Raw genomic sequence first — 21,508 nt, 5'->3', positions numbered from 1 at the left:
CAAACATTCCCAAGCCACTCTTCCCCTTTACCCTTGAGCTTCATTTCACTCAGAGCCAAAACATCCAGGTTCCTTTCCTCAAACAAACTACTTATCTCTCCTTTTTCTCATCTTGGTTACATCCACACACATTTAGACACCCCAATCTGAGCCCTCGAGGAGGATGACCCCTCCCCGTGCGACTGCTTCTTCTGTTTCCCCTTTTAGAAAGTTAAAAATACAAGGAGGGGAGGGTTTCTAGCCCCAAGCTCCCGTCCCCTTCAGTCGCCTTCTACGACACGCGGGAATGCGTGGGAAGTATTCTTTCTCCCCTACCCCCATATCACCATATACACATCCACAGACATATAAATATTTGCATATTTACATATTTATGCTTGCCTTCATCCATTCCTGGCACTATCCAGACCCACAAGAAACAGCATCACTATCCCTTGCTTCATCGAGGTAGTGCCAGGAAAACAGAAAAAAAAGTGGGCCACATTTGTTCACACTCAATCTCTAGCTGTCATGTGTAATGCACCAAAACTACAGCTCCCTATCCACATCCAGGCCCTACGGACCTTTCCATGGTTTACACCGGATGTTTCACATGTCCTGGTTCAGTCTAATGACAGCATATATATATATATATATGTATATATATATATTTTTTTTTTTTTTTTCAAACTATTCGCCATTTCCCGCGTTAGCGAGGTAGCGTTAAGAACAGAGGACTGGGCCTTTTTTGGAATATCCTCACCTGGCACCCTCTGTTCCTTCTTTCGGAAAATTAAAAAAAAAAAAAAAACGAGAGGGGAGGATTTCCAGCCCCCCGCTCCCTTCCCATTTAGTCGCCTTCTACAACACGCAGGGAATACGTGGGAAGTATTCTTTCTCCCCTATCCCCAGGGAATATATATATATATATATATATATATATATATATATATATATATATATATGGGAAGGTATTGATTGAGAGGGTGAAGGCATGTACAGAGCATCAGATTGGGGAAGAGCAGTGTGGTTTCAGAAGTGGTAGAGGATGTGTGGATCAGGTGTTTGCTTTGAAGAATGTATGTGAGAAATACTTAGAAAAGCAAATGGATTTGTATGTAGCATTTATGGATCTGGAGAAGGCATATGATAGAGTTGATAGAGATGCTCTGTGGAAGGTATTAAGAATATATGGTGTGGGAGGTAAGTTGTTAGAAGCAGTGAATAGTTTTTATCAAGGATGTAAGGCATGTGTACATGTAGGAAGAGACAAAAGTGATTGGTTCTCAGTGAATGTAGGTTTGCGGCAGGGGTGTGTGATGTCTCCATGGTTGTTTAATTTGTTTATGGATGGGGTTGTTAGGGAGAAGAATGCAAGAGTTTTGGAAAGAGGGGCAAGTATGCAGGCTGTTGTGAAAGAGAGAGCTTGGGAAGTGAGTCAGTTGTTTGCTGATGATACAGCGCTGGTGGCTGATTCGTGTGAGAAACTGCAGAAGCTGGTGACTGAGTTTGGTAAAGTGTGTGAAAGAAGTAAACTGAGAGTAAATGTGAATAAGAGCAAGGTAATTAGGTTCAGTAGGGTTGAGGGACAAGTCAATTGGGAGGTAAGTTTGAATGGAGAAAAACTGGAGGAAGTGAAGTGTTTCAGGTATCTGGGAGTGGATTTGGCAGTGGATGGAACCACGGAAGCGGAAGTGAATCATAGGGTGGGGGTGGGGGCGTAAGTTCTGGGAGCATTGAAGAATGTGTGGAAGTCGAGAACATTATCTCCGAAAGCAAAAATGGGTATGCTTGAAGGAATAGTGGTTCCAACAATGTTATACGGTTGCGAGGCATGGGCTATGGATAGAGTTGTGCGCAGGAGGGTGGATGTGCTGGAAATGAGATGTTTGAGGACAATATGTGGTGTGAGGTGGTTTGATCAAGTAAGTAATAATAGGGTAAGAGAGATGTGTGGTAATAAAAAGAGTGTGGTTGAGAGAGCAGAAGAGGGTGTTTTGAAATGGTTTGGTCACATGGAGAGAATGAGTGAGGAAGATTGACCAAGAGGATATATTTGTCAGAGGTGGAGGGAACAAGGGGAAGTGGGAGACTAAATTGGAGGTGGAAAGATGGAGTGAAAAAGATTTTGAGTGATCGGGGCCTGAACATGCTGGAGGGTTTAAGGCCTGCAAGGAATAGAGTGAATTGGAACGGTGGTATACTGGGGTCGACGTGCTGTCAATGGATTGAACCAGGGCATGTGAAGCGTCTGGGGTAAACATATACATATATATTTATTTATTCTATTATACTTTGTTGCTGTTTCCTGCATTAGCGAGGTAGCACAAGGAAACAGATGAAAGAAAGGCCCAACCCACCCACATACACATGTATATACATAAACACCCACACATGCACACATACATACCTATACATTTCAACATATACATACATATACATACACAGACATATACATATATACACATGTACATATTCATACATGATACCTTCATTCATTCCCGCCACCACCCTGCTAGACATGAAATGGCACCCTCCTACCCCTGCGTGTGTGCAAGGTAGCGCTAGGAAAAGACAACAAAGGCAACATTCATTCACACTCAGTCTCTAGCTGTCATGTGTAATGCACCAAAACCACAGCTCCCTTTCCACATCCAGGCCCCACAAAACTTTCCATGATTTAGCCCAGATGCTTCCCATGCCCTGGTTCAATCCACTGAGAGCATGTTGACCCCGGTATACCACATCGTTCCAATTCACTCAATTCCTTGCATGCCTTTCACCCTCCTCTATGTTCAGGTTCCGATCTTACATTCATTCATTATACTTAATCATCATCTCCCATGTCAGCGAGGGAGCACCAGGAAAAGACAAAAAAAAACTACATTCATTCACACATAGTCTACCTTCATATTCCCTGCGAGTCATAGGGTACTAAAGGAGGGGGAGCAGGAGGCTGAAAACTATCCCCTTCTTGTATTTCAATTTCTAAAAAAGGAAACAGAATAACACCAAGCAGGGAGTGCTCATCCTCCTCAAGGCTCAGATTGGGGTGTCTGAATATGTGTGGATATGACCAAGATGAGAAGAAAGAGAGATAGATAACTGAACAATGTAGTACCAACCACTGGATTGTGCTGGAGTAACAATAGAGGATAACAAGTGGAACAAGGTTTGGTGCAATTTTTCTAGAGTTATGTGCAGATGGTGTTGGACTTTCTTAAGAATTGTGAAGACAATATAAATATAAAACATTTTCTTACCTGTGGACCACCTTCAGAATTCTCTCGAGTGCCAACAATGATGGTGTATCTTGGAGATACCTCATAGTCAAGCCCACGGGTGGTGGTTATGTGACCTGTCTGGGGTTCCACACTGAACAGCTGTGAATCGCCATTCACCATAACATACGTAATCTGAAATATACACATATAACAATGTAAGCCTTTCTTTCACCAAAATTACATACATGCAGGTTCCTACCTATTTATGCATTGCATATGCATGTTTGTAATTACCTATTTTTACTGCACAGGGAATACTCTTCAGTATCATACAACCTCTAAAGTTTCTGCATGCTGTCTGAATTTTGCATGTCCTCTTTCTATTTAAACTTTTTGTTCACCACTCTTTTCCTATAAGAGTACTTCTTCATATTTCTGTTAATAACTTTCTAGCTTAATTTCATGGTATGTTCTCTGGGTTTTCTATCTCTCCATGTATGTATGTATGTATGTATGTATGTATGTATGTAATTACTATTTGTGTGTTACCGGACAGAGTCTTATGCTCAAGTTGCCCACCTCTTAACCTTGAATATATATATATATATATATATATATATATATATATATATATATATATATATATATATATATATCATGTCTTTACTCCTATGTATTTATGCACACACACACCCTAACCTACATAAGATACCTTAATCATCAACTAGCCCCGAAGGGAGGATCAAAACCTGGGTTGGGTATAGGATGACTTTTGCACCCAGGATTGAACACGTGGGTCCAACCCACAGATGGCCAGTGAGGACACAAAGTCAATAATGTTATCCACTATATAGGTTCAAATCCTGGTTGCAGTAGTTAGTCCACTGTGAGCGCAGCTGTTTATCCACCCCTAGGGGTTGGTCAATATAATGGGAACCTGGCTCAAGCTGGGACATATATAGAGTAAGCGTGATGGTCTTGATTATGGTCCCAGTTGCCTATGCTATCTCAGAGTTCATTAAAAATGGAATGGCCACTGCAGCCAAATACAAAAACAAATCTGATTCAGATATAGATATTTTGAATCTAGTCATATGTACGTAGTAGTTGGTAGGCAGCCAACAGCCAGGGAGGTACATTACCAGTACTTCCCACCTGGGTATTGGGAGGGTTAGTAAGAGCTGCGTAGTGAGCCAGCACTTCAGTGGTTGTCCAGCTGCACTTCTACAGCCCAGGTAATTGTCTTTTCTCTTTGCCTCACCCACATGTGGACTATTGGCATTCTGTCCACAAACATGCAATCTCTCCTTGTCATAAATAACACTTGACAATACTTAACTCACACAGTCCATTCTTTGTAACTCTTGGTTTTCTCGTGGTGAGTGCTGCATGCTAACCTTGCTTTTTGGCAAAATGGTGGGAGCAACAAAGAGAATTAGTAGGTACGGACATTTAAGTAGGAGCATTGGGTTAGGTAGGAACATTAGACAGAAGCATTAGGTAGAAGAAGTCAGTAGGACCGTCAGGTGGGAGCCTGTGCAAAGCTCTGTGCTAGATTTGCCCTCTGTCAGTGGCCTATTAATGGTTAGGCACTACAGGCAAAGAAGTAGTGCTGGAGTTCACTAGTTATGGAGACTATTGCCATGGCCATCCCCTTCAGGGAGTTCCAGAATGGAACAGGTGTCAGATATATAGACATATAGAAATATCATATCTTTTAAACATTAAAGGTCATTCATGCTAAAGTCCTCTAATCATGGATAAAATTAGCATGTAATAGTTTGATAATTCCCTTACAAGCAAATAATAATGTTCATATGTTGAGTATATTTCTATCTACCTTCCAAATGTTTCCCTCAGCAATAATAATTTTTCTTAACCTCATAATATATAATAACAGGCAATTAATTGCTTTAGCTTCCTAAAATGATTCTTGAAATTTAAATTCATAAGATGTAGGTCAAAGAATATGGTAAAAGGAAGGGATCTTATGATGTAATAGAAATACGGCTATAATTAGAGGTACCAACCATACTGGAAAAAATGTAGGAGCACTGCTCATTAAGAATTCCATCAAACCCAAGGTTAGCAATACAATTTTTGAAGACTGTGCAATAAAACTTGGTGACTAAAACATGTTCTATACCTTATATTCTAGTTCTTATATATTACACAAATAGCAGAACAAAATCGCTCAACATCTAAAGCTAGTTTTGTGTGACTGGTAATGTACCAAGTTAACATTCTCTATTATCGTACTATCTGAACAAACAATATCGTAAAAAAAAATTGGAAAGATCAGATAATAAGTATGACCCCACTACATTGTGGATAAAGAAGAAAGGTATCTTACTTCTGGTCTAGTGTCTGGGTCAGTAGCAACAACTGTGATCAGGTGGGCATCAGGGACATTCTCCGGTACACTGGCTTCATAGACTTGCTGGGAGAATACAGGTGGTTCATCCCCTATGTCACTGACCAAAACAGTCACTGTAGCAGTAGATAAACGGGGGTCTGCTGCACCATCTTTAGCTGTCACTACCAACAAGTGAACCTGATTAAGAAATATTAAGCAAATTATACGAAATGTAGTGTAGCTGTTTATGATAAAAATCATAATCAGACACCAGTCAGCTCCTTAAGCAAAACTAGTGGAGCAGCAAAGTGTGATTAACATAAGATGTTCATCATTACAAATATGAGAAAGGTTTGTTTATTTTAAGATCCAGAAGGGTGGGTAATATTTCCATACATGCAGCCTATATGTCACAAGGAAGGGGAAAATCCAAATCTTGTCCATAAGTCTATCAAAAGTAAGTTGTTGGTTGAAAAGCAGCTAATCAGGCTACATGATTCAGAACGGTTTCGAATGTAAAGATATGCAAGGAGCTAAATGACAAATCCAAAAGTGTTTTCACAATGAAAGACACTGCAGCCCCAACATCAGAGAGATAGGATAGGAAAGAGATTTCAGAAAGTGTTGAAATCACTAGAAAAGACAGATGCATGCTGCTAAAGGGCCTTGACTAATTTGGTCCCAATGAAAGTTCTAAACAGGTACTGAGAAAGAGTACATATACACTTTATACACTACTCAAGATACTGGTTGATAATATACTATCAAAAATGGATGTAGCACCAAAGGAGTAGAAGAGGACAAACTCTGTACCTTTTATTTTTTTATTCTGCTTTGTCGCTGTCTCCCGTATTAGCAAGGTAGTGCAAGGAAACAGACGAAAGAATGGCCCAACCCACCCACATACACATGTATATACATACACATCCACACACGCAAATATATATACCTATACATCTCAACGTATACATATATATATATGTACACACACAGACATATACATATACACACATGTACATAATTCATACTGTCTGCCTTTATTCATTCCCATCGCCACCCCGCCACTCATGAAATAACAACCCCCTTCCCCCTCATGTGGGCAAGGTAGCGCTAGGAAAAGATAACAAAGGCCACATTCGTTCACACTCAGTCTCCAGCTCTCATGTAATAATGCACCAAAACCACAGCTCCCTTTCCACATCCAGGCCCCACAGAACTTTCCATGGTTTACCCCAGACACTTCACATGCCTGGTACCTATCTCTAAGAAAGACCAGAAAAATTATATGGAACCAGATTTTCTGATGAGTGTGGTCTATAAAACATTGAAAAAAGTAACCAACAATGCAAAGTAAAGGAAAACTACCTAAATGAAGGACAACATGGATTCATGGAAAGAAGGCCACACATTACAAAATTCTAAGACTTCTATGAGAAACTGAGCTCCATTTCAGAAAAGAGAATGATGGGTGGATTGTGTGATCCTGAAGTGCCATTAAGTGTTTGACACTTTACCTCACATGAGGCTGGTAAATAAGCTGGATCTTCAACCAAAAACTTTCATTAGTGAAAGGAAACAAAGAATCTATCTTAGAGGAACCTTCTTGAAATTAGCTTGGGTCACAAGTGGCATGACAGAGTTCAGTCTTAGGACCACTACTCATTATTATTTACATAAATGGCTTGCTAAGAAGACCAGACTATTACATGAAACACTAGCAAGCAATGCCAAGGTCATGAAAAAAGTAAAGAATAATGACTATTGCATCAACTTACAGGAGAAAAGAGACAAACTCCAAAGTCAGTCTGATGCATTACTGATGAAAGTATGCCTGAGTGAATGCACAGGAATGAGGATGGGACAAAATAAGGAGAGACATCAAAATGAATATCATTAAAAATGAGTCACAGAAATCTGTGGTGAGATATCTGGGAGCCAACTTGAGCTCCACCTTGGGAGAACTAAGAACTGTGTCGGAAGGAAATTGTCTGCAGGCAAGTATTACAACTGCACATAAGTATATACATATATATATATATATACATGATACTGTTCAGCAAACTATCACATTATAGATGGCCAATACCAGAATATGCATCTCAAATTTGGGTATCACAATTAAGAAAGCACAATTAACTCTACCTTGGGAGCCCTATATAGGAAGGAAACTGTCTGCAGGCAAATATTAGAATTTTATTAAGTACATGGGTTAAGAAAATGTTCAGCAAACTATTCATATCATAGGTCCGGCCATTACCAGAATATGCATCTCAAGTTTTATTATTATCATACTTGAAGAAGCACAATTAACTAACAGAAAGTTCCAGATGACAGAAAAAATAGTTCTAATTATGAGAGCTGAGTTACAGTATGGGGTTAGAGACAAAAAGTTACCTCCCATGAAAAAAAGCAGATTAAAGAGTTACTTAATCACAGACTTTCATTTTGTAAGCCAGTTTGATGATGTCTGCTGTGAAAAGTTCTTCAAAAGAAACAAAGAATGAACAACGAGAACAACACCAATAATAACAAGCTAAGCAAAAACATTGTCAGAAAAGATGTAAAGGAATGCTTTTATATCAGAGTACTCAATAAATGGAGTAAGCTAAACAATGAAAATCTGGATGTTAACAGTATGCAGAGTCATTTGATAGCAGAGAAAGGTCAAGAGGTGGGGCCCCATGAGTGTAAAACTCTCTCTTCATACAGTATAAGCAGATAAATAAACATCAAAGCCATGGGGCAAGGCCACACATTTGCAATTACCCATTAGTAACTATGTATTGACTATGAGTTCTTGGTCTATGGGGCCCCATTTCTTGAACTTTATAATCACACAGCTTCTTAATATTGCTTGCATTTTAAATTTCATCATGTAACTTATCCTAATTATCTATATCCATACTACAGAAGTATGTTACATCTTATCTAATACTTTTTTATTTAGTCTTGCTATGACCTCTTGTCACTCTTTCCTTGCATATTCTAAGGATTATTTTTGCCATCATTACTGTATCAGTCTAATTCTGGAACTTGATACTTTAAGCATCAGGGTATAAGTAAACCTCATAGAGTTGAGAGACCCTGCCCTCTTTGGAAGCCAGTGAGGTTATGGTGGGGAGCCCAACTCTTCAAATATTTCCCCTTCCAAAAAGCATGTGGGCCTCAGAAGAGAGTGGAATGCCTACAGTCACTTTTGGCAGGAGCTGCAATTTCATATGGACAAGTGAAATGTGCAGGGACTAAATGATGCATTCATGAGGTTAAAAGTAGCAGACAGTTTTAGAAAAACAAAATTAGACGAGCTAGGTTTGAGACAAGGCTTGGAGATAGTGGGACCTTGGATAAGGCCTCTAAAATGATACCTATACTCTTTACCTTCCTTCCCCAGGATCTTCAAGGCTCTTACAGCATGAAGGAGGCTGGCCATAACCAATATGCAGAACCACAGATCAAGAAGTGTGGTAATGTTTGTACAGGAAGCACAGGACAATTGAGGAGTAACTGTTTTGTATCTTGAATGTAGCAGTTGCTCTTGGGCATTAATGGGTCTTTTTATGTGCTAATTCAGTGTGTGTGTAGAATTGGAGAGATTAGCATTGTCCAAATAAAAGATGAGGAAAGATAACCATTTTATGTTTGGGAAGCTTGGTTTCAATGGATGCATCTGGTGGAGCAGCAAAAAGTCTGAGTGGAAGGGTGGTTGATTAGCGCTTGTCAGGTCATCAGTGTGTGCAAGTTTTGTCTGTTTTGTGTTAGCTGGGGGAAGAGATCTGTAGGCATGGGGTGCGAAAGGATGAGGAAGGGACATAATATATATTTACTACTTGGAGTTCATGGATGCTTCTGGAAGGGTTTGGATGGGAAGGATCCACTGTTGTTGCAAAGAACTGAAAGCTGAGCACATAAGGGTGAAACTGTATTGAAAGAATTTTTGTTTTACTGTGAAGGCATTGAAAGTTTTTTGGTTGCTAGGCAGTCTCTAGCTGTTGCTGCTAGGCAGCCATTACCTGTTCTTAGTGCTCTGCTTTGTGAGGTTCGTATCTTGTTATATTTGTTTTGAAGGGGTGGAAGAACAGTTTAGGGAGAAGTGGATTAATTATTTACAGATGATAAAAGATCATACAGATATTCATGAATTGTTTGAAAAAAGCTGTATCAATCCAAAACTGAATACAGTAAATCCATGATTTAACAGACTCCGATATAACAGATTTTGGATTTAACAGAACAGATTTAGCTCTGATATGCTCATTTTTTCAACCCAGCAACTTCCTCTTGATCTCTTGCTGCTTTCTTTTATACATCTCCCAGTCATTTGCACTCCTCCCTTGTAAGTGCAACCCAAATGTCTCTCTTTTCTCTTTCACTAAAAATTTTTCTTCTTCAATGGCACTCCAACAAATTTACATTCAATATAACAGACTTTCGGCATTAACAAACATCCCTCCCCCCTATTAGTCCATTAAATCGAGGATTTACTGTACTGCTAAGTTCAAATGTGATAAGTTAAGAATAACTGTAACAGCTGCATATGCACCATGTAATGATAAAGATGTTGAAGATGCCTTTTGAACAAAACGTGATAAAACAACAGAGATGTAGATCAAATGGAGAGGCTGTATGGGATGTGTGATTTGAATAACTTGGGGGAGTTTAGAATGGAGGAGGGAGTGATATTTGGGCACAAAGTCCTGGGAGAAAATGAGAGTGTTGAGGGAATATGCAGACTGCATGTACCAGCAGTCATGAGGGTTGCAAATGCATACTTTAAACATAAACATATTTACTAACTCACATGGTACAGACACAGGAAAGACAAGTAGACAAGAACATAAATGATTTGTCTTTAGCATGAAGGAGCATGATTGGTAAAGTGTATGGTAAATGGTCTAGGGAAGGGCTGAGAGGGAAAGAGGTATTCTGTATGAGGATAAACAGAAAAATAATGAAGCCTGTATGGGTTACATGTTGTGAAGAAGTCCCTACAAAGTTTAATTTTGTGTACATATTTACCACTTCCTGCATTAGCAAGGCAGCATCAAGAACAGATGACTGAGACTGAGGGAAAATCCTCACTTGGCCCCTTTCTCTGTTACTTCTTTTGAGAAAGTAAAACAGGAGGGCAGTATTTTCAGCCCCAGCTCCCAATCATTTTAGTTGCCTTCTATGACATGCTGGTAATGTGTGGGAAGTAAAATTTCTCCCCTATTCTCAGGTATAGGTTGCAAATGCATACTTTAAACATAAATACATTTACTAACACACACAGTACAGACACAAGAAAGACAAGCAGACAAGGGCATAACTAATCTGTTTTTGGCAAGAAGGAGCATGATTGGTAATATGAATGATATATGGTCCAGGAAAAGGCTGAGAGGGAAAAAGGTACTCTGTATGAGGATAAACAGAAAAATAATGAAGATAAAAGAGGGTTACAAGGTGTGAAGAAGTCCTTAGAAAGGTTTTTATCTTACTTCATTATAATTTGTCGCTGTCTCCCGCATCAGCGAGGTAGCGTGAGGAAACAGAAAAAAGAATGGCCCAACCCATCCACATACACATGTATATACATACACGTCCACACACACAAATATACATACCTATACATACCTAGGAAAAGACAACAAAGGCCACATTCGTTCACACTCATTCTCTAGCTGTCATGTATAAGTCACCGAAACCACAGCTCCCTTTCCACATCCAGGCCCCACAAAACTTTCCATGGTTTACCTCAGACGTTTCACGTGCCCTGGTTCAATCAACTGACAGCACGTCAACCCCGGTATACCACATCGTCCCAATTCACTCTATTCCTTGCAAGCCTTTCACCCTCCTGCATGTTCAGGCCCCAATCGCTCAAAATCTTTTTCACTCCATCTTTCCACCTCCAATTTAGTCTCCCACTTCTCCTCGTTCCCTCCACCTCTGACACCTATATCCTCTTGGTCAATCTTTCCTCACTCATTCTCTCCATGTGACCAAACCATTGCAAAACACCCTCTTCTGCTCTCTCAACCACACTCTTTTTATTACCACATATTTCTCTTACCCTTTCATTACTTACTCGATCAAACCACCTCACACCACATATTGTCCTCAAACATCTCATTTTCAACACATCCACCCTCCTCCGCACAACTCTATCCATAGCCCACCCCTGCAACCATATAACATTGTTGGAACCACTGTTCCTTCAAACATACCCATTTTTGCTTTCCGAGATAATGTTCTCGCCTTCCACACATTTTTCAATGCTCCTAGAACTTTCGCCCCCTCCCCCACCCTGTGACTCACTTCTGCTTCCATGGTTCCATCTGCTGCCAAATCCACTCCCAGATATCTAAAATACTTTACTTCCAGTTTTTCTCCATTCAAACTTACCTCCCAATTGACTTGTCCCTCAACCCTACCGTACCTAATAACCTTGCTCTTATTTACATTTACTCTCAGCTTTCTTCTTTCACACACTTTACCAAACTCAGTCACTAGCTTCTGCAGTTTCTCACCCAAATCAGCCACAAGCGCTGTATCATCAGCGAACAACAACTGACTCACTTCCCAAGCTCTCTCATAAACAAAAGACTGCATACTTGCCCCTCTCTCCAAAACTCTTGCATTCACCTCCCTAACAACCCCATCCATAAACAAATTAAACAACCTTGGAGACATCACACACCCCTGCCACAAACCGACATTCATTGAGAACTAATCACTTTCCTCTCTTCCTACTCGTACATATGCCTTACATCCTTGACAAAAACTTTTCACTGTTTCTAGCAACTTGCCTCCCACACCATATATTCTTAATACCTTCCACAGAGCACATCTATCAACTCTATCATATGCCTTCTCCAGATCCATAAATGCTACATACAAATCCATTCGCTTTTCTAAGTATTTCTCACATACATTCTTCAAAGCAAACACCTTAGAAAGGTACATGGATAAATGTATTTTTGCATGGTATGATCATGTTGAACACATGGTTTATAAGAGGTTTGTCAAAGAGATACACAGAAGTACAGTATAAAACAAAAGGTGAGATGGATCAAGGAATAGATAGTCAGAGAACTGATAAGAGCTGGGAATATTTCCAATAAAGATATTACAGGAAGAATTGGAGATAACATCCAAATGAAAAAATTTTTGCATGGAGGAGGTATGAATGGAGACAATGGCCTTAAATGAAGAATCAACTTCATGCGTGCGTAAAATGAAAAAGTAAGAGGCAGTCTTACATGCACATCAGTCCATGTTTCACTTTTCACTCTGGGCACAGACTGAGGATTGTGTTCGAGTAATATTGCAGAGGCTGTCTGTACATGGTCCATTTCATTAAGCTGGAGAATGAGGCAAATTTACAGCCTTAACCTCTCTATCTCTCTGTAATATATGCTTTCTTATGTCAAGTACATCTTTCCCGCCCTCTTTTGTGTAATAGTATGTATAGATTTGTCTTACTTTGACGACTGTCATGTTGAGACATACAATAAATAGCTGCCATCTGAATTGTATCTGCTAAGCCTCCCCACTTACTTCACTGTGAATTATGAATAGATGGACATTATATACAGTCAGAAGTAAAAATATTCATAATACTCTAAGAGATGATACCAGAATCTGCCTGCATGAGCTTACATCATTAATGAAAGGTCATTTTTTGGTGAGGTTGAATCACCAGAAGCAGTCTTGTCAAAGAATTTCTAACCTCAAATGAATCCTTCATTTTCCTGGTTCTGGCAGTAATACAGCCTTAGGCTGCAGGAGAGGAAGGACTTGGTAATACCAGGACCCTTTCTTACAAAGAGGTTTTGGGCCATTACAAATAAATATTACTCAAAGAAAAGAGGTATGCTGGAGAAGCTCCAGCAGCTGGGCATAATGTGTATTCCTGCAGAGCAGTGAGTCACTGGGACAGTTTCAGATTCAGTCTTGATACATAACACGGAAAAGGAACTTTTAAGTCTGCTTCATTTAACAGAGAACTCAGCTGAAAACTGAAGGAAGGGTTTGTCAAGATTTTGATACATGCATAGTTCGCCCAAAGAAAAGTAAGAAAGATACTATCAGAATTGCCCATTTAGAGAACTATACTGGGAGAAATTTACTAAATATTCATGGTATGTAAACATCAATTGAAGAAGAGAAAAAGAAATATAATAAAGTTAATGAATTCCAGAAATATTCTAAATCCAAAAAGTAAGCACACAACATTAACTGAATCGTATTTGTTTAACCATATGCGTAGCCATACAAAACAGTGATAGTTCTGTGACTGATTTAGTGATTATGGATGTATTGAACGAGGAGGAGTATCTTGTTAGTCTTTTATGTTCCAACTGAGAAGGATGCTTCTTTGCTGAGCAGAGGAGTTGTAGTGAGTAATGAAAATGAGGATACATTTGTTGGAAGCAGAAGGAGCAAAGGGGAGAGGAAGACAAAGGAGATGAACCAATGAAATGAATGAGCTTTGAGGTATGATGGCCTTGAAATAACTCAATTTATGAAGTAAGTTTTTCTCACCAATCATTTTCACTTTCACTGGATAGAGTGTATTACTGGCATTTCATCCAAATAATGTTTTAAACTTTTATCTAGGTCTGGTCTAACATACAAAAGTCTAGCAAATTGTCTCAAGACATTTTCTTAAGCCTGATGCTGAAAAAAAAGGACTCACCTGTTGTTTTTCATAGTCAAGAGCTTGCTTTGTTCTGATCTCACCCGTATCACTACCAATATTGAAGGGAGAATTGTCAGGAACAGAGTAGAACACTTCACCATTAGTACCCATGTCATTATCTTCAGCCTGAAACAAGAAATAAAGGTTTATACATTTTAAAGAAATAGAGAGTAACCATCAACTCTTACATTGTGACATCAGTAAATCTTAATATTTGTCAACAAATGGCATTACTGCTCAAGTGTGAGAATAACTTTAGACCTATTACTTTATACTGTGTTTTACCTTACCTTGACGGTACCAACTACAGCATCTTCCTGCCCCTCATTCACTCTAAAGGAATATGGAAGACCCAAAAATTCTGGGTTCTTGTCATTGATGTCACCAACAGTAATGCTGACAGTAGCAGTGTTATACAATCCCTCTGGATCTTCTGCTTTCAAAACCTTTAAAAAGATGGAAAATAAAGACATTTCATTCTCTTTAATCTTCAGCCATTTAGCTTCCTCTAATGTATATGCCATTTTTCATATTCCAGGTGAAGTTAGCAAAATCTTATAGCTATATCTACATTTTCAGGTTATGATCACAAACAACTGATCAAGGAATATGCATATGGTCTCCCCCTCCTCTCTGTTCCCTCCACTCCCAACATGTATACCCATTCAGTTAGTATTTCCTTATTCATCCTCTCCATATGACAAAACCATTTTAGGACACCCTTTTAGGTTCTCACAACCACACTCTTCTGACAACCACACCTCTCTCTTGGCTTGTCATTTCTTACTCAATCAACCCAACTCACACCACATTTAATCCTAAATCACTTCATTTCCAACATATCAATCCTCTTCCACTCTTTTTCATGTGTCTCATCTATGCAGCACTGCTGGGACTACTATATCATCCAACATACTTATCTTAGTCCTCATAAACAATAAACTCCCATTCCATAAACTCTTCAGTGCACTCAAGACCTTAGCACCCCCCCACCCTCACCTACCCTATGGATTACTTCAGCTTCAATTTTTCTATCTGCTACCATGATTACTCCCACTTACTTGCTGCCCCAGGAGCCTCTTTTATTGGGCTCCTATGGCACTCAAAAAGTTAACCACAGCCAACAGGCAGAACCACAGGTCAAGAAACTTAGTAATGTTGCGTTTGTGTGACATGTGTGCAGATCAACTGAGTACTAAGTGTTTCATACCTTCATATGGTATTTGTATCTTGGGTGTGAGGGGTCTTGCAATGTGATGAATTGGTGTTTGTAATGTTGTAGAGATGGTCAGTTTCCACAAGTGTAACTTGTATGCCATACCCAGGAATGTTGTTTCTGAAGGATGGATGTATGCACATATGTAATCAAGACTGGGTTAGAAGTGTGTTTGTTTAGTGCTTTTCAAGTTACAATTGTGTGAATGTGCTTTCAAATTTGCATGTATTTATTTGTTAAGGAGGGATGATCTGTGAGTATGGGTTGCTGAACTGTGAAGCAGAGGTAAGTATTTTGTTTCTACTCAGAGACTGGTGGTTGGTTTTGGGATGGTATGGGTGTGAAGGGCCACAAGGATTTCAAGAAAAGGATCACATGGCCCACATGGCACGAGATGAATAAATGATAGAGTAAGCTTATCACAGTATCAGTCTTTTCCTCCCTCTATAAATACTTTTTCCTCTCTCTTCTTCCCTCTTGTCATATCTGATTAATGTCTACTTTAATCAAAATCCTGAACTAACCAGAGTATAGGCATCCAGATTCTCACGATCCAACTGGTCCACTAATCGTAGAGTTCCTGAGGTTTCTCCAATATCAAAATGACGAAGCTCATTACCAGTGATGATGGACAAGCTTGCTGGGTCACCTTCTGGATCCACTGCCTTTGAAAAGGAAAGATATTAAAATCATAAATGTTAGTTTCTGATTATGCTTCAAAAAATAATTTCTGACCCAAATTGGTAATCAATCCAGTGATGACATAGAACATTTGTTATGATCAATCACTGGTGTACATTTTTTTCTTTATTGTTTTTTTTTACACTGCAGGATGTTAATCAACTAAGTGTACATCTAGAGAACATAATCAAATTTTATGAACAGTTAACAGATGTTTACCTTTATTACTAAAAAATTCAGATTACTGGACTCCCCTTTCAAACAGTTACACTATGAGTGAAAGGTCACCTTTGGCAAGACTGAATCCTCATTTATAGGTAAAAAATAGCTTTGTCCTATTAGCAACCCTCTCACTCTCAAGGAGTCTACTATATCCCTGTGCCTGTGTGGAGTGCAGCCTTGAAGCTGCAAAGGTCCCATAAAATGGATCCTGGGGTCACATAATAATAATGATAATAAAAAGTTCATCCCATTATATTCATAACTGTTATGCTTAATCAAACTTTAAATATCTTCTGTCAACTGTGAAAACATACACCAGAGAAAAAATGGAAAATTTATTGAAGAGCTATAAGGCACAATGATCCAAACTAGACCTTGTGACCTTGGCCATCAAACCTCTCTTCAAACTTTGGCTCATACCAATATGATGTAAATCAAGTTCATATAGACTCAGCAATTTTTAACCAAAGCATGAAACAAATGAATCTACCACCTGGCCTCTTACTTATTTTGATGTATTCTGACATATTACTTCAGGCAACGTTTAAGAATTAAAGCATGACAACATTTACATGAATCATGAACTATCCTCATGTCTCATACTTAAAAAATATACTGTTAACTGTGGTAAATGAAATATTCTAAGAAAGATACCAGCCATGTGAGTGAATTTCCTTCTCAGCTAATAAACATTTGAAATTGAAAACTATTTCACTTTAAAAACTCCTAAGATTATCTGAATAAAACATTACTGAGCCAGTTTTACTGAAAAGGAAGTACTGAGTCTCCATTTTCTTTCCACTTAATATTAAAACAAAACTTCACACAAAATATGATGAAATATCTTTCTGGACCTTTAGAAAGTCGATTAATGAACAACTTACATATATCTTTATCGTACTACCCCATTTCATTCTAACTGATCCCCCCCTAAAGAATGTGGTATCTATGGCTCCACATTTCCAAATTCATAAAAAAGATATACTTTTCCTCATTTAGATAACTATCTCACCCTACCACTTATACCCACCATAATATGTCTCCAACATCTGGAATGCAAAAGTAGTTTGACCTGAGACAATATTCTTCCTTCTGTTCTAGACAATTATGGCCTACAATTAACCAGTCTCTTACAAGCTTTTCAAATTTCCACCCTCCCCTTTTGCATTGCTAGCTTCTTAAAAACCATAACATGCAAATCATCTCTAAAAAGGATGGCCCTTCTCTCTCTTTCACTACTTTGTTATACAAACTTTCTACAACTTTACATTTAGACACAGTACAGTCTCAGACACACAATGTTGTTTTGGTCTTGGTCATCTGTTTTTCTAGACCTCACTCAAAATTCATCTCTATACTCAGTAACTATGGAGAATAACTTCTTGTTGCCCTTGATACTTCTGAAGCTTTGGACACAGGCTGCCATTAACACCTCAACAGCTTATTCATTTGATCTACCTTCATTTCTTCCCCTCTGGTCATCTTTCTCTCATCTCTCTTTCTCTTATTAACCTGCAAGACTATCCATATAATGGTAAAAAGATCACATTCAGGCTATCTTTCCATTACCTATAAAGATCCCAAGACCAGTGTTCTTAATAACATCTTTTTCTTTATATATCAAGCGCCCTCTCCATATTATCAGAAACCACAACCGTTCAAAATCAGATGAAAGGCATATGCATTACAGTATGCCCAATGCTCACTGAAATGTCATGCCCAGTCTCAGTTCTGATTTCTAACATGGGAAATACTAACCATGTAAAAACTATTCCAAAGATTTTCCATGCAGCTTAGTATTTCTGTTTTCAAACATCCTAGTAATCAAAAACATTACTACTGCATATGCTTCCTCAATTCCTAACTTAAACCAATAATAACCTATAACCCCTCAATACTGGGAAAACTAATCTATCTCAAAATGCATCCAAAAAATTTTATCTTCTTTTTGGAAAGCATTTTTACCTTTCAACCTCCCAAATGTTCCCCAAGACAAAAGTACTGTCCATACACAAAATGAATATGATCTCCATGTTTGGGAAAGTATAACCTTATCTTCCACAGCCCTCAGCAGCTTTATAAATGCAATGACCCTCACTTCGAGGTAGTCCCCTCCTCTACTTTCAGTATCATCTCTTTCCTCAACTTCCAGATCTATTTTTCTGTCTAAGATTTCTATTCATCTGATGATTTTCTTAAGGATTTTAGAGTAAAGGTCTTTTTTCAAAATGTTACCTGAATCACTTTAAAACAGCATTATATGAGGCTACTATGATTCAAGGAAATGGCATTATTCCCAGGCTCTTTTTGTCAAATTGACATGACTGAGTCAACCAGCCCTTTAAGTCAACACGACTAGATTCAACCCAATCAGAGTCACCCAAATTAATAGTCTACGGGGAATGGTAGCTTCAAGATTAGCCAATTTGTGATAAAATATAGGTCATAATCCTACGGATCTTTTCTGAAGCTGGTATTGACTTCTATTTTCTTCTTCTGTAAGAAGGCATACTGTGGTATACAATGCTAGACTATTTCAAGCCAATCTAAGGTCAAGGGTCATTGCGCACAACCCAATTAATCAGACAATAACACAGGAGTGGCCAGACAGAAAAAACTGTAACAGTACACAGGGATGACCACAAAATTGTGATTGCTAAACACTGTCATGAAAACAATCATCCTGGAGACCTTGAAAATCCTGTTATTCTATACCCATCTGCTGATTATGCCACACACAATATCATTGAAGCTGTCTTAATTGCTAATACTGAGAACTTTAATTTGTCACCAGGCAACTTTAAAAACCCATTCTATCATTAACCAGATCATTATGAAAGAGTTGACAAAACACATAAACATAAAAAAAGTTGTCCAAGACACACCCAGCTACCCAGGTCAACCCCAGGCACATGACCCCTTAATCATTCTCCCTTTTAGCAGTTACTTTAGGTCAAGTCAGTGTGTTGTCTTCGCTGGTAGACGCTGGCCGACAGTACTCCGTTGTAATGTTGATTTAAATAACTTTGTTAAGCACTGGCACTTGATGAGGTGGATTGTCTCCATAAAACATGCTGCATCACATATAGAAAAATTACATGTTAAATAAAGTCATATGAACTCCTACTGAAATGCAATTTTCCTGGCGCTGCCTCACTGATGCAGGGGATGGCAATACAGTTTCTTGTGGGGTAGGGTGGCGCTGGGAATGCATGAAGGCAAGCAAGTATTAATATGTATATGCATATATATTTTATTTCATATATATTTATCCCTGGGGATAGGGAAGAAAGAATACTTCCCACGTACTCCCTGCGTGTCGTAGAAGGCGACTCAAAGGGGAGGGAGCGGGGGGCTGGAAATCCTCCCCTCTCAGTTTTTTTGGTTTTCCAAGGGGGGGAACGGAGAGGGGGGCCAGGTGAGAATGTTCCCTCGGTGGCCCGGTTCTCTGTTCTTAACGCTACCTCGCTAACGCGGGAAATGGCGAATAGTTAAAAAAAAAAAAAAAAAAAAAAAAAATTTATTTCATATTTATTTTGCTTTGTCGCTGTGTCCCGTGTTAGCGAGGTGGTGTATATATGTTTGTATATATACATATCTGTATATGAATGAAGGGCCATCCTTCTTCTGTTTCCTTGCGCTACCTCGCTGATAAGGGAAACAGCAATTAAGTATAATAAATATAATATTATAAAATGTCTGTGTATGTATGTACATGTGTATATGTGATGTATATGTATATGTATGTATATGTATGTGTATGTATATGTATGTATATGTATGTATATGTATGTATATGTATGTATATGTATGTATATGTATGTATATGTATGTATATGTATGTATATGTATGTATATGTATGTATATGTATGTATATGTATGTATATGTATGTATATGTATGTATATGTATGTATATGTATGTATATGTATGTATATGTATGTATATGTATGTATATGTATGTATATGTATGTATATGTATGTATATGTATGTATATGTATGTATATGTATGTATATGTATGTATATGTATGTATATGTATGTATATGTATGTATATGTATGTATATGTATGTATATGTATGTATATGTATGTATATGTATGTATATGTATGTATATGTATGTATATGTATGTATATGTATGTATATGTATGTATATGTATGTATATGTATGTATATGTATGTATATGTATGTATATGTATGTATATGTATGTATATGTATGTATATGTATGTATATGTATGTATATGTATGTATATGTATGTATATGTATGTATATGTATGTATATGTATGTATATGTATGTATATGTATGTATATGTATGTATATGTATGTATATGTATGTATATGTATGTATATGTATGTATATGTATGTATATGTATGTATATGTATGTATATGTATGTATATGTATGTATATGTATGTATATGTATGTATATGTATGTATATGTATGTATATGTATGTATATGTATGTATATGTATGTATATGTATGTATATGTATGTATATGTATGTATATGTATGTATATGTATGTATATGTATGTATATGTATGTATATGTATGTATATGTATGTATATGTATGTATATGTATGTATATGTATGTATATGTATGTATATGTATGTATATGTATGTATATGTATGTATATGTATGTATATGTATGTATATGTATGTATATGTATGTATATGTATGTATATGTATGTATATGTATGTATATGTATGTATATGTATGTATATGTATGTATATGTATGTATATGTATGTATATGTATGTATATGTATGTATATGTATGTATATGTATGTATATGTATGTATATGTATGTATATGTATGTATATGTATGTATATGTATGTATATGTATGTATATGTATGTATATGTATGTATATGTATGTATATGTATGTATATGTATGTATATGTATGTATATGTATGTATATGTATGTATATGTATGTATATGTATGTATATGTATGTATATGTATGTATATGTATGTATATGTATGTATATGTATGTATATGTATGTATATGTATGTATATGTATGTATATGTATGTATATGTATGTATATGTATGTATATGTATGTATATGTATGTATATGTATGTATATGTATGTATATGTATGTATATGTATGTATATGTATGTATA

The 21,508-nt window shown here is 37.6% G+C and overlaps 1 protein-coding gene across 1 annotated transcript in view; it reads right to left on the bottom strand.

Annotated features, from left to right (window-relative positions):
- The window catches only part of Cad99C (cadherin 99C), a 175,790-nt gene that overhangs the window by 51,224 nt on the left and 103,058 nt on the right, over positions 1-21,508 (bottom strand). Inside the window, exons 15-19 of the mRNA XM_071696412.1 lie at positions 15,983-16,123; positions 14,533-14,688; positions 14,240-14,368; positions 5,557-5,757; positions 3,243-3,395 (exon numbers count right to left, since the gene is read on the bottom strand). Coding sequence (XP_071552513.1) covers positions 3,243-3,395; positions 5,557-5,757; positions 14,240-14,368; positions 14,533-14,688; positions 15,983-16,123 — 780 coding nt within the window. The remainder of the gene's footprint in view (positions 1-3,242; positions 3,396-5,556; positions 5,758-14,239; positions 14,369-14,532; positions 14,689-15,982; positions 16,124-21,508) is intronic.

The sequence above is a fragment of the Panulirus ornatus genome, chromosome 59, assembly GCF_036320965.1.
Source record: "Panulirus ornatus isolate Po-2019 chromosome 59, ASM3632096v1, whole genome shotgun sequence".
NCBI classification, from domain to species: domain Eukaryota; kingdom Metazoa; phylum Arthropoda; class Malacostraca; order Decapoda; family Palinuridae; genus Panulirus; species Panulirus ornatus.
The sequence above is the reverse complement of the archived record's forward strand: the minus strand, read 5'-3'. Positions and strand labels throughout refer to the sequence as shown.